The following is a 12,524-nucleotide window of genomic DNA, read 5'->3' on the forward strand; positions in this document are numbered from 1 at the left end:
TTTATTTATTTAGGAGTTTTTCATTAATAAAAATTACAAATAATAAATTCATAATTGCTTTAAAAATACAATTTTTATTATTTTATATAATTTTTTTAATGTATTTTTTTGTAAAATTTGCTATTTTAAAATTATTTATTTCAAAGCTTTTAACAAATTTATTCTTTCATTTCTTAAATGTTTTAACTTAAAAATAATTTTAGTGAATAAAATATATAAAAATCAAATATGTGTAGATAAATTTTAAAATAAAATAAATTTTTACCTTATTTAGTAAATTAATTATAAACACAAATTAAATAAATAAATTGATTATATTATTTGAAAATTTTTCATTTTCTGGTCATTCCATGACGGATTAATTCTTTATCAGCTTTGTAGCACCCAAACAAAGCACACAGAACAACTGAACAAGCCACACCCATTCTTTTTCTGTAATTCTTATAATCAAATTCTCTTATTATTCTCATAAGCTCCTCTTCTTCCATAAATTTAATTTACTTTTATTTTTCCTCTATCTTTTTACATAACTATTCATATTACTTAACGAACTCTTCACGACTTTCATACTTAATATATTTTTAAAAAATTAAGACAAATAAAAATAAAAATCAATAAATTAATAACCTTATTTATTATGCTATTATTTTCATAAAGGACTATTTTATTATTTTGTTGTTTACTATTATTGTTGATGTTATTATTTTCAGTTGGGCTAATTATACTCTGGTTAGCATTTAAAAGAGTCAAGTTCTATTTATTTAATAAACTAAGAATAATTTAAATTATTCCAATATATTTACTTCATTTTCATTCTTTTCTTTATCCTTCATTAATTACTACTCTAATTGCTACTACCTTGCTTATCTCACAACATCCTTAATCTTCTTTTACGTCTTTTTTATTTTTTACAAAAAATAGATTTTAAAAATATTTTAATAAATTAAAATTACTTATAAATATATAATATCATTAGAAGTTTATTTAGATGTATTAAGCTCGTTTAGTGTTCTTTAAACTATATCTTACTAGTTGCTTTCTATTCCTTAAATTAAATCTTAGATATTTTCAATTTTTTCTTATTTTTTCTTTAAAGATTATTCATATTTAATCCTTTTTACATCTATCTTACTTAAATTTGGTAACATATTCCCTTTGTTCAAAATATTCCCTTTTAGAGTATTATAACTATTAATTAAATTGGTTTAAATTAGAATTATCTATACCAGCTGAAATTGATTGATTTGGATTTATGCTTGAATCATGCATAATTGATGGATTAATATTAGATTGTTCTTAATGATCTTCATCTATTTCTAAACCTTCAATATCTTTCATGTGGTCATTTATCATCATATTTGCTTTGTATAACTCTAATTGCATATTTAAAAGTGAAACCATGTTTTAAAGCTCATCTTCTTTGTGTGACCTCTATTCAAATTTATAATAAGATATTTTATATATTTTATCCAACTAAAAAATCTATACCTGCAAAAGGTATTCTTTTGCCTTTTAATCTAAGAAATCTGGGAGATATGAGTCAAAAACTTTTTCTTAGCTATTCCAGATGCTTCTGATTATCCAAGAAAGTCCTTCTCCTCTAGCATCCTTACCATTTTTAAGAAGTTCAAGCAAAAAGAGCTTTTTTCCTTTTTATAATGACTTTAATTCTTTCTTTTTTTAATTGATGTTGTCTTCAATTAAAATAATTTATTTATCATTATCCTTCATTTTCTTATCATATAAAACCAAAGTATTCTTTAGAGTTTATATTTCACCTTCAAGCTCATTCAGCTTCTAAACATTTGTCATTAAATTATCTATTAAATTCTATCTCGTACTTTTATCATTTCCAAGATTACTTATCGTCGATTAATTATAATTAAACTGTGGAGCTTATAAATTAGTAGTTGAAGGAGAATTTAAGTTAGTATCTGTATTTTGAGATTTCTTTTTCACAGATGAAGATGACATGTCAAAAAAGCTTTATGCCATATTTGGATTTTTGCTTGCTTTGTTTTGTTGCTCATTTAATTCTTCATTTAATTATTTAATCTTTAAAATAAAAAATATAAAAATAAAAATTAATTTAAAACAAACTTTATCTCAAACAAATTAAAATATTTCTTAAATCAATAAAAATAAATTACCAAATTTTTAATTTAGTTTATTTTACGAAGAAGTTAATAATTTTCCAAACGTAAAATTCTTGCTGTATTAACCTTATTGTTAATAAGAGAAATAGTATCCCTAATTTTCTAAATTAACTGTGATTCTATCAGACCAGCTTACTTTTCATAAAAACGAGCTCTATCAATCACACTAGAAATTCCTTCTTCATCATCAATCTTGAATAAGTCTTCGATTACTTACCTCATGCCTTCTGCTGTAAATTCCTAATTAGTTACCTACTCTCCTTTAATTTTAGATCCTTGCTCTGAAACATCTGGTACTGATTTTGTAAAAAATGGTAATATGCTTTTTGAATAAATAATAGTATGAATATTAAATAACTACCTTTTTTCATGTAATTCTTAATTGTTTTCCTAAGTCCTCTATCTTTATCATAAATGACATTAGGATCGCTACTTTTTTCACGCTCCTTTTCATTAATTGTTTTGAGAGCATCATGAAGAGCATCAAAAAATCTACTTTTGTGAGCTTCAGATGTTTTAGGAGTATTCATGCTATTTTTTTAAGTGTTATCATCTTCATGATCTATTTATTATAATTCTTCTTGCTACCTAGTCTGCTATCTACTTCTTGTTCCAGCAAAAGGACTAGTTACATCATTTTTAAGTAATCCGACTAACTATGGAAATTTAGAAAGTTCCTTTTTAATATTTTATTAATATTAAATCAGATCAAAAGTTTTATTTTAATCATACTATTTGTGGTTTATCCTCTTTCATGATTTAAGGGAGAGTTAAAGACATACGTTTTATAGTTTCTCTTCTTATAAACTAGGATGGAGTATTTATTGGGCCAGTTTTACTGTGCTCTCCTTTTTTCTTTTCTTTCTCTAATTGCTAAGATTTTTAAATTTTGAGCCAGTTGTCAAGACCCTCAACAAGTTTAATATCATTTTGCTTAGAAGACCTATCGTTGAAATGGCTTATAAGTTTTTATTCTTCTTCGTCCAGCGAATCTTCAAGCTTTTTATAACTTAGTTTTTTTTAATTAAAAATATTAACAAAAAACAATAAAAAGCATCAGTTTTAATTCACTTCATTCTAATTAAACACTTTTTGAATTGAATTAATTTCATTTGGCTATATTTTGCATAGTAATAAAAGGAGAAGAAACTATAATTAATAGGGAGAAGTATCGATTAACTAAAATAAATGTATGCATTTAATGGTATTGAAAATAGCTTACATTTCTCCTAGGAGTAAAACATTTTTTTAATCTTTCTTTTTTAGTAGATTTCTAATTTGATTTTCATATGGAGTAAGCTATATTTCTTGATACAATTTACTTTCGCCCAAAAGAGCTTTATCACTTATTTAATGCTATGTCCTAAAATTTGTATTATTTCTTTACTTAGCTCTTTTTTTATCATAATTAGGTATTTTATAGAAATTCATATCATTTTAATCGCTATACAAAAGCTTTTATTCAACACTCATACTTGCAACCCTTTATAATTCATAATGTTCATGAGGAAGTCTTATCAAATAATCAAGATTTTTTAATTCTTTTTTGTTATAGTTTTTAAGTTTTTCAATATCTTTTTCATTTATTTTTATCTTTTCTTTCCAAATCAGCGAGCTAGCTGTAGCATTCATCAAAATAGAAGATCCCCTTTCTAATTTCTTTTAAGTTTTCGATAAAGGATTTAATGACATGCTCGGTTAAACTATCTAAGCTTATGACTATGAAGCTTAAAATGTGCTCATTCTCTTTATATTTAAATTAGGCTTTAAATATACTAAAACTTATAATAAGATTTTTATTCTTTTAAAAAATATAGCGAAAAATCAGTTTTTATTAACAAGAATCTTAAATATAAAGCACTACTGAAAAATAATTAATTGATATTGAAGCAACAAAATAATCAATCACTTATTTTGATAGTTATAATAAAAGTTATATTTAAAATTAAGCAATATTAAAATTATTTTTATTTCATCTTAAAAACGGTTTTATCAATAATTCTAATAGTAATTTTTATTTTTCATAATTAGATATAAAAATATTAATTAATTTAAATTAAAATAATTTGTATCCCAGTTAATATTTAGACCAGTTATTTGCTTAATTATGTTTAGGCCATATAATTTTAAAACGATTTTTGCTTTTTAGAATAATTAATCTTAGATTGTAAATTAATTTTTGAATATTTGTAAAAAATATTAATTTCTAATTTAATTTAAAGTAGTATCATGAAATATTTATTTTTATTAAATTGTGATAGTTAGGATTATTTTTAAAAATTATTCACAAACAACATTTAAATTTTTATTTTTTTTATGAGAAAATAATAGTGAAAATAGAGTAGTTATCTTAAAAAATTATCTAGAACAATTATATTTAATGATGTTTTCTAATTATTTAATGATATCTTAAATTTGAGCTAATTAGAAAGATAAATACAATTTTTTAACATTTTTTGACTATTTTTTATACATTTATAAGTTTAGATAGAATGATTTAAAAAAAGAAATAATAATTTTAAGAAAAATCAACAAACAAATCAATAAAATTTTGAACTATTTATTTATTGCATTATATCATAATAAACTAACTAGCTTAAAATATAATTTTTTTTAGTTTTTTTAAAATTATGTTAAAATTATAAAATTTTGTAAATAAATTTTTAATTATATTAGAATAGTTTTAGTTAATTTATTTATTTATTTACTAATTCATACTAAACAAATTGAAATAATAAATAGCCTTTTAAATTAATTTCATTAATTACCTTGCTTCTTATATTAATTTAAAAATTTATAATATAGATGATTTACAAAATTGTATGATAATTGAATTGAACAACTTCCACATATCAGTATTGTTGTCAAACATATTGGGATTAAGTATTGATTCAAATAGAGAATATCTTAAAAACTTTAATTTTCGGCAAAATATAAGTATCCTATTAAATAAAAATAAATGTAAAAGCCTATAGAGCCTCCCATCCAAAAAGATTTCCATTACCACTTATAATACCCTCTGGATAAAAAATAGTTAAAATTAATAATTAATTTTATAAAAAATTTACCTATTTAAATCTTAATATGTTAAGAAAACTGTGATGAGAGAAATTTACAATATTATCAATAAGAATTAAGCTATGAGAGCTAACTTATTAACTGCTAAAATGTTAAAAGCTATAATACTATGAGCTATTTTATTTATAGGGTATATGACAATCCTATTAATTTAATGATAAAAGTATTATTTTAAAATCAAAGCATTTCTTAATTACAAAAAATTTAGAAAACCACTGAGGATTGATCTTTTAAATATGAATGTTTTATGATTTGAAGATGGAAGGTTAAGAAACGAAGGTAGGTTAAACCTGAGTTTAAGCTCCGTTTTAGATCTCACAAAACCAGCTAAATATCCTATTAAAATTGGAAGTGGGATCAGCATAAAAAAGCCTACAATTATAGAATGGCAATCTGAGTCTACATTTTATTAGTAAGCTAATCCCAAATCAATAAGTTTTAAATGATTTTTCTCTTCTAAAAAGAAGAGTATAAGTAAAAATAATAAATAATATATTATCAAGCAGGAAAATATTTGAAACTTAGATTACCCCTAATTATTTAACAAATAAGTATTTAAATATTTAAAAAATATATATTCAAAATATTTTTTTACTTAAAATCTAGAATAGTAAAGACTAGAAGCATATCCGTAGATCATAGAAGAAAAAGAGCTTGAATACAAATATTTCATTAAAATATCATCACTGTTTTTAAATAAACCTTATCCATACTATTACAATATAAATGAATTAACCAATTCTAGAGCTACCAAGGACAGTAAATTAAGAAACTATAAAAACCCAAATCCGATAAAACAAGCTAAGAGACCTTATTTTGATGGAGGTCTAAAGACTTCAGTTTCTAATGATTGCCAGCTAGTTAAATTTTCATCTATTTCTTCATCTTTCTATTAGCTCTTCTATTCAAAGCTATCTAGCTATTGATACTTTATACTATGTTTTTATGTTTTTTTTTGCTTTTCATTTGCAAGTTTACTGATTTTGTAAACAAGTAAAATTGAAGTAACAGTAAGTGGAATCCACAAGAATACAAAACTATCTATGTCTTATTTGATATATAAATTTAAAATTTAAAAAACTTTTTCTCTTTTTATTCTATCATTTTCGTTGTTGATAACATTGACATGAACTTGGTAGATAAAAGTCAATCTATTCCCTTTTATTTCTTATTTTTTTTCATTTTTCATTATGACAGTGTCAAAATCCTATTACTCCCATAAAGCAGATTCTATATTGTAGCTAATTGGATGTCCAAAAAAAGAGTCTATAATATGCTCTTTTGGTTTTATCTCATATGTGTTTATAAGCATGTATATATAATTGTTGATGTAATATTTATCTCCCTAGAATTATATAAAAGATTCCAATTAAAAAAAAATATATTAAATTTTTGAATTACTTCTTTTTTACCAAGTTATAAACCTATTTTATTTCCATCCTCAAATATTGGAAAGTCATCTAAATTACTAAATAATAATAAATAATATTCAAATAACTTTCAAAACTTTAAAAACTAAAAATAACATATTCATTTTGTAGTCTTAGTCTATAAGTCTTTTCAATAAGATGATTTCTTCATCTGTGTACTCTTTTGTACATTCAAATTAGTAGTTCTTTTTAACTTTAAGTTAAGCCTTTTTTAATGTATAGTCAGTTAGTGATATAATAAAAAAATTTATACATTAAAACTTGAAAGCTAAAAAAATCTGTAAAGTAAATGAGCGCTTAGTTTATCAGAGTCGTTTTCCACCTAACAAAAAGGAATAATTTAAGGATTAACAGGGAATTGGCTCTGACTTGAAAGCAATTCGTTGAACTCCAACTATAATCGTTATTCTTCTTAGAATATCTAAAATATGTAATACATATATTAATTTATAAGCTGATAGTTAAATCAAAGTATAAAGTAAACTACCTTTCTACTTGAAGATACATCTGTCTTAAGTATCGCCAAAACAGCTCTTGTTTAGAATAAAATAAAAACAAGTACCTTAATGAGAATACTAAACTTATAATCAGTCATAAACTATTTTTTATTTAGGATCTTTAATAATTTATTTTTAATTGATAAGATATCGATTACTTTTTTTTATAACAAAGCAAAATCATAAATAATAGCCTGAAAATAAACTCTATAAAAATTTTTAAATAAGATTATGTTACTCATCAGATTATAGATATATCTCCATACAATAAAAATGATATTATTCAAAATCTAAGAATAATACAAAAAATAAATATACTTACTTATAAAGTTGTAAAAATCTGATGGGATTGAAAAATAAAATGTTGACAACTAAATACGAAAATTTATATAAAATAGAAGAAATTTACAGTATAAATAAATTCATATTTATTTAAAAGATGTTTTATTATTTAATATAAAGTAAAAAAAGAGTGCAACTTACTGATTAAATTACTTACTAACTTAATAAATTGTTTGTATATTTATGATTTTGTTCACTAAAATAAATAGTTCAACTATTTATTTAGGATTTCTAGTGAAATTAAATAATAATTATTTGTTTTTGGTTGGATGTTTGTTCATAATAATACTATTTTCTATAAATATTGAAAAACAAAGCTTGATGGATGGATTAGCACTTCTTTTGATTATATTTTAGTTCATGAGGAAGATTGATTATTTTGAAATATCTATGGGCTAAACAACATTAAAGTGTTGCTTTTAACTAATTAATAATTTTGGTCTTTAAAATTTTATTTTTTTGATAATTTATAATTTTATTTAGTAGATATAATAGAATAAAAAGCTGATATTTTATGTCTGACTGTTGTCTATCTATTCATTCATTGCTCATCTGAACTTTCTAATTCTATATCTATTCTTTCACATATTTATGAAAAACTTATGGGATTGGTAATGAGCTTGTACTCAAAGACTAATTGTGATAAGGAGTCAGGACATAAATTTAGGTTATCAACTTCTTCATTAATTTGCTGTGATGAAGAATCTTTGTTGTTTGCTGATGCATAAATTTAATTTGGATCAATAACTTCAATAATATTTAAATCTTCTACAAAGACCCAATTCTTTTTTAGCTTAATTTCTTCTTCGATTGCATTTGAATCTTTTTTTTGAGGCTCAATTTCATGTGGGTATGATTCGAATTCCTAAAGTAGTTGAGTTTAGAAAGGTGTTAATTTTATAGTACTAATTTCTACCTTCACAATCATATAAGGTTAAACTCCATAGATTTTTCTTTCCTCTGAGCTAAGCTAATAGAGAATATAGTTATCTAAAGTGCCCAAGCAGTAGTTCTCATCACAAATTAAATGTGCAGTTACTTTTGGAAGAGCATTTTATTCTGAGGAAGTAATTGAAAGAGGAATTTTTTTGAAAGGTGAATTTTCAAAATTTGTGTCCTTCCAAAATAAAAAATTAGGATGAATTCCCCCTTTGTAATCAGTGTCTTTATGAATAAACAGAATTCCGTCTTTTTAGAAGTCGAATTTGCATTGATATACTTCCTTAAAAGATGAGCGAGTGCAGATCTACTTTGGTACTATCTTGAATTTAAATTAATTGCAGTCAGAAATATCTTGAAATTCGTTTTGACTGAATTTTTATTGAATCCAAAAGAATCTCATATCGGTTGAATTTTCTGCCATATTCAAATCTTTGTATATAATTACATCCATAATATAGTAGGTTTATTATTCTTCATTAAATATACAATCTAGAATACTGTAAAATTTAGATTTCTCTCCCAATTTAGAGCCTCCGGGAAGTATGCTCTAAAAATTGTGAATTAAAATACCGTTTTTATCTCTTGAAGTAGTAAATTAATTTTATGTAATCACTAGACATCTCTTACCAGTTGGGCGAGGCATAACAAAATAATTTGGTCCAATATCATCTGGTATTTCGATCATGTATTAAGGTTGTACCATCAAACTTTGTATTTCTTTTCTATATTATTATGCCAATTTTTAATTTTATTCTTATTTATTGCGCTCTCTTTCAAGTTTTCTTTGCTAACTCTTTGATAATTAGGGTTAAGCGAAAAAATTTCCTTAATTTTCGAATTTTTGATCATCTCTTGAGTTAGGTTCTTCGTTTATTACAGGATTGTTTTACAAATTTTAGTTTATTTCATCAGTTTTATTATTGCTTTCATTTTATTTAATATTATTTGCTTCTATATCCATAGCATCTATAAGATCTTCAAGTTCTTACTCTTCATTTTTTTACTCCAACTTTTATTATTCGCTAATTAATCTGAAAAGTTATCTTGATTTTTTTAATATTCTGTTTCTATTTCTTTGCTAATAAAGATTGAAAAGCTAGCGCTTACGCTCTAAAAATTGATTATGGTCATCAATTACCTCACGGTTCTTGTCCATTTGCATCATTTTATTATTTTATATATTTTTTTATATTTGTAAAGTATTTAGCTTGGTTTAAATTGCTAATTCCACTTTTATATTTAAAAAGTAGATTTTAAGACTTTGATTTATTTATATTCTATAACCTCTAACTTTGTTTTTTTTTCTTTTTTCTTTCTTTTTCTTTGTTAAAATTTTTTATTTTCAAAATATTTGTTTGTTTAAAAAGCATATTAACTATTCTAATGGAAAACTCCTTATAAACCCTAATTAAATGAAAAAATAGGTAATTGGCTGAAGATTTTAATATGCGAAGCAGTCTTTTAATTGGCTCAATTTAAAAGCTTCTAAGTTTTTGAAAATTTTACTGATAAAGAGATATAAGAAAAGAATAAATTGTTAGAATCTACGATCCTTACTATTTCACTAAACCCATGAGTAAAAATTATAAATTCTTAAAATCTTGTAATGAATTTCAACCCCATAATTTCCAAATAGAAGAAATTAATTACTAAACGTTCTCTGAAATAAGTTCTAGATATTTTCCAATACTTACTTAACATTCTAGAATGAAAGAAACTTACAAATATACTAAAAAAAATAATTACCCATATTAAATTTTAAAATTAGAAATTTAAAAAATATAAAATTAAATAAATAATTAAAAAACATCAAATTTGTTAATATATTTTGAAACCAATATGAAATTATTAGAATATTTGTTTTATTTATTTATTCTAATTAGATTTTTAAAATTTTACTTTTTATTTTTTAAACAAAATAATAAATTTTTAAATAAATTCTAAGACTATTTCTTCTGATTTTTAATTATTTGAAAATATTTTAATAAAATAAAATAAATTGTTTATAAATATTTGATTTTAATTATACCAAAATTCTACTTATTCTTTAAAAAACTAATATTAATTATTTGATTATCTTATTTATTTTTACTTTTAGAAGAAAACTTATTGTTTAAGCTAGAATTATTCATTTAAATCATTTTAATGTTATACAAATGATAAGGGAATACTCTAATTATTATTTATTCTAAAATATAATCAATTAAATAAATTATTTAGAGTATAAGAAAAAATAAATTAAAGCTAATTTATTCAATTAAATTATAATTTTTAATCAATTTATAGTTTTATTCAAATCTAAAATTTTAGAAAAAAAATTAGTTTTATAAGTATTAATTGCACATTATTTTATTTATCTTGAAATATTCTCATGAATATTTCTTTTTAAATTATACTTTTCTCAATGCGAAAGGAAATAAAAAAATATCAATATAAAATTTAAAAAGTAAAATGAAAATTTAAATATTTTAAAAATAAAATCAAAATTAACCAAATTACAAACAATATTACTTACTAATTTAGTGATTAGTTAAATATGTTTTGCAGATAAAATAACTATGGCTTTGATTTTTAGAAGAAAAAAAATAGATTAATTAGTATGTTTATAACAAATTAAAAGTTATTTAATTTTCATCCACCAACAAGCCTATAGAAATAGTCTAAAGAAGTTGTTTCTTGATTGAACAACTCATAGTTTGGATTTATTTGATCCAATTCATATAATCTTTAATCTTAATAAACTTCACTTACTATCTGTATTTTTTCTGATTCAATACCAATTATATCTTCAATGATCATTTTTAAATCTTCAAGAGACTCTTCTTAACATATGCTAAACTTTATTCTTTCATGTTTGAATTGATCCCATAAATCAACATAAATTTTTTCAATGCTTAATATAAACTTGCATTTTATTTTAAAAGAAGTTTTTTAGCTTTCTTCTTCACTTTATGATTCAACTTTTTACTTCTTTAAAATATCATTAAGAAAACTATCATAATCTGACATTTCACTATCTTCACTTGATAAATTACTTTTCTTTTAAGCTTAATTATTGTTCTAATCAGGATTACTTTACTTTTGAGAATTTATTTAAACAGATTTTTCTTTTTATTTTTCTTTCAATTCTTTTGCTTTTTTTTAATTATATTCTTCATACTTTTTCAGGATTTTTTTTTAAGATTCATTAGCAATCTATGTTTTTTTGCTAAATATGACACTGATAATATCATTTTAATTAGCCACTTTTCCTATCTTATCTTTCATGCAAACCATTTTATTATTGATTTTTAATTTATTAATTTATACAGGAAGATTTTCTACAGCCAACACTCCATTAAATTACTATTCTGAGTAAATAAAAGTGCTAAAAAACGATATGAGGATTTTATCACATAATTCTCCTTTTAATGATAATAAAAAAAATAATATAGTCTATGTTAAAATGTATTTTTGAATATTTGAGAGTACGTTAAAATAAACATTTAGAACTTAATCATGCATCTTTATATATTTTGATGAATCTCAAACTATAGGATATTTAAATATTTTTTATTCAAAAAGCATACCAATACTTTGCTACCAGCTTGCAGAGATTATTAACTTCTCCTTATCATTGATAATTACTTTAAATTTCATTTTTTATGTTGGCTAGTGGAAGTCCTAAACTAGTAATTTAAAATCTCCTAACGGACCTTATTATTGAAGAATGCTAGCTAATTAATTCCACTACAAGTATATATTTTATATTTTTCTGTCTTTTTACAAGCATTCTCTATTATCTTATGTTTGAATTCTATTTTCTAATTTATTTTAGTGGAGCGGATTTTTAATATTCTAAACTTATGATCTTAATATTAGGATAGGTAGAACAGCACTTTGCTTTAATTTATTTCTCCAAAGTAAAATAGAAGCTGATTAAATTTATTTAAAATTTTAGGCTTCACTGCTATTAAATTTGCAAAAATCTGCAGTGAGCATTTTCTATTAATATAATAATAGTTCTTTCTTTACCTTAATCTTAAAAAAATAAACCTTTAAATTAAAAATCTTAATTTAGTACTTTGATAATAACATTA

At 22.4% G+C, this 12,524-nt stretch overlaps 4 protein-coding genes across 4 annotated transcripts; all 4 read right to left on the reverse strand. All coding sequences in view use genetic code 6, as the record gives it.

The window, feature by feature from the left end:
- Positions 1-332: 332 nt before the first annotated feature.
- On the reverse strand, positions 333-3,899 carry TTHERM_00420720 (hypothetical protein; the record flags this gene model as incomplete). The annotated part of the gene is made up of 10 exons (XM_001033327.3): positions 333-569; positions 628-753; positions 804-896; positions 954-1,171; positions 1,227-1,431; positions 1,489-2,055; positions 2,151-2,452; positions 2,518-2,833; positions 2,889-3,165; positions 3,379-3,899. The coding sequence occupies 10 exons, from the start codon at positions 3,897-3,899 to the stop codon at positions 333-335; spliced, it is 2,862 nt and encodes a 953-aa protein (XP_001033327.3).
- Positions 3,900-4,913: 1,014 nt separating this feature from the next.
- TTHERM_00420730 (endomembrane protein) lies at positions 4,914-7,259 on the reverse strand (the record flags this gene model as incomplete). Its single annotated transcript, XM_001033328.2, has 8 exons — positions 4,914-5,175; positions 5,225-5,377; positions 5,432-5,766; positions 5,830-6,579; positions 6,636-6,702; positions 6,761-6,870; positions 6,918-7,085; positions 7,152-7,259. 8 exons carry the CDS (start codon positions 7,257-7,259, stop codon positions 4,914-4,916), a joined length of 1,953 nt encoding a protein of 650 aa, XP_001033328.2.
- A 785-nt stretch (positions 7,260-8,044) lies between these two features.
- On the reverse strand, positions 8,045-9,610 carry TTHERM_00420740 (mRNA capping enzyme; the record flags this gene model as incomplete). The annotated part of the gene is made up of 1 exon (XM_001033329.3): positions 8,045-9,610. The coding sequence occupies one exon, from the start codon at positions 9,608-9,610 to the stop codon at positions 8,045-8,047; it is 1,566 nt and encodes a 521-aa protein (XP_001033329.1).
- A 1,466-nt stretch (positions 9,611-11,076) lies between these two features.
- On the reverse strand, positions 11,077-12,522 carry TTHERM_00420750 (hypothetical protein; the record flags this gene model as incomplete). The annotated part of the gene is made up of 2 exons (XM_001033330.2): positions 11,077-11,849; positions 12,015-12,522. The coding sequence occupies 2 exons, from the start codon at positions 12,520-12,522 to the stop codon at positions 11,077-11,079; spliced, it is 1,281 nt and encodes a 426-aa protein (XP_001033330.2).
- Between the last annotated feature and the right edge of the window lie 2 nt (positions 12,523-12,524).

Source organism: Tetrahymena thermophila, assembly GCF_000189635.1.
Source record: "Tetrahymena thermophila SB210 genomic scaffold scf_8254475, whole genome shotgun sequence".
Classification (NCBI taxonomy): Eukaryota; Ciliophora; class Oligohymenophorea; order Hymenostomatida; family Tetrahymenidae; genus Tetrahymena; species Tetrahymena thermophila.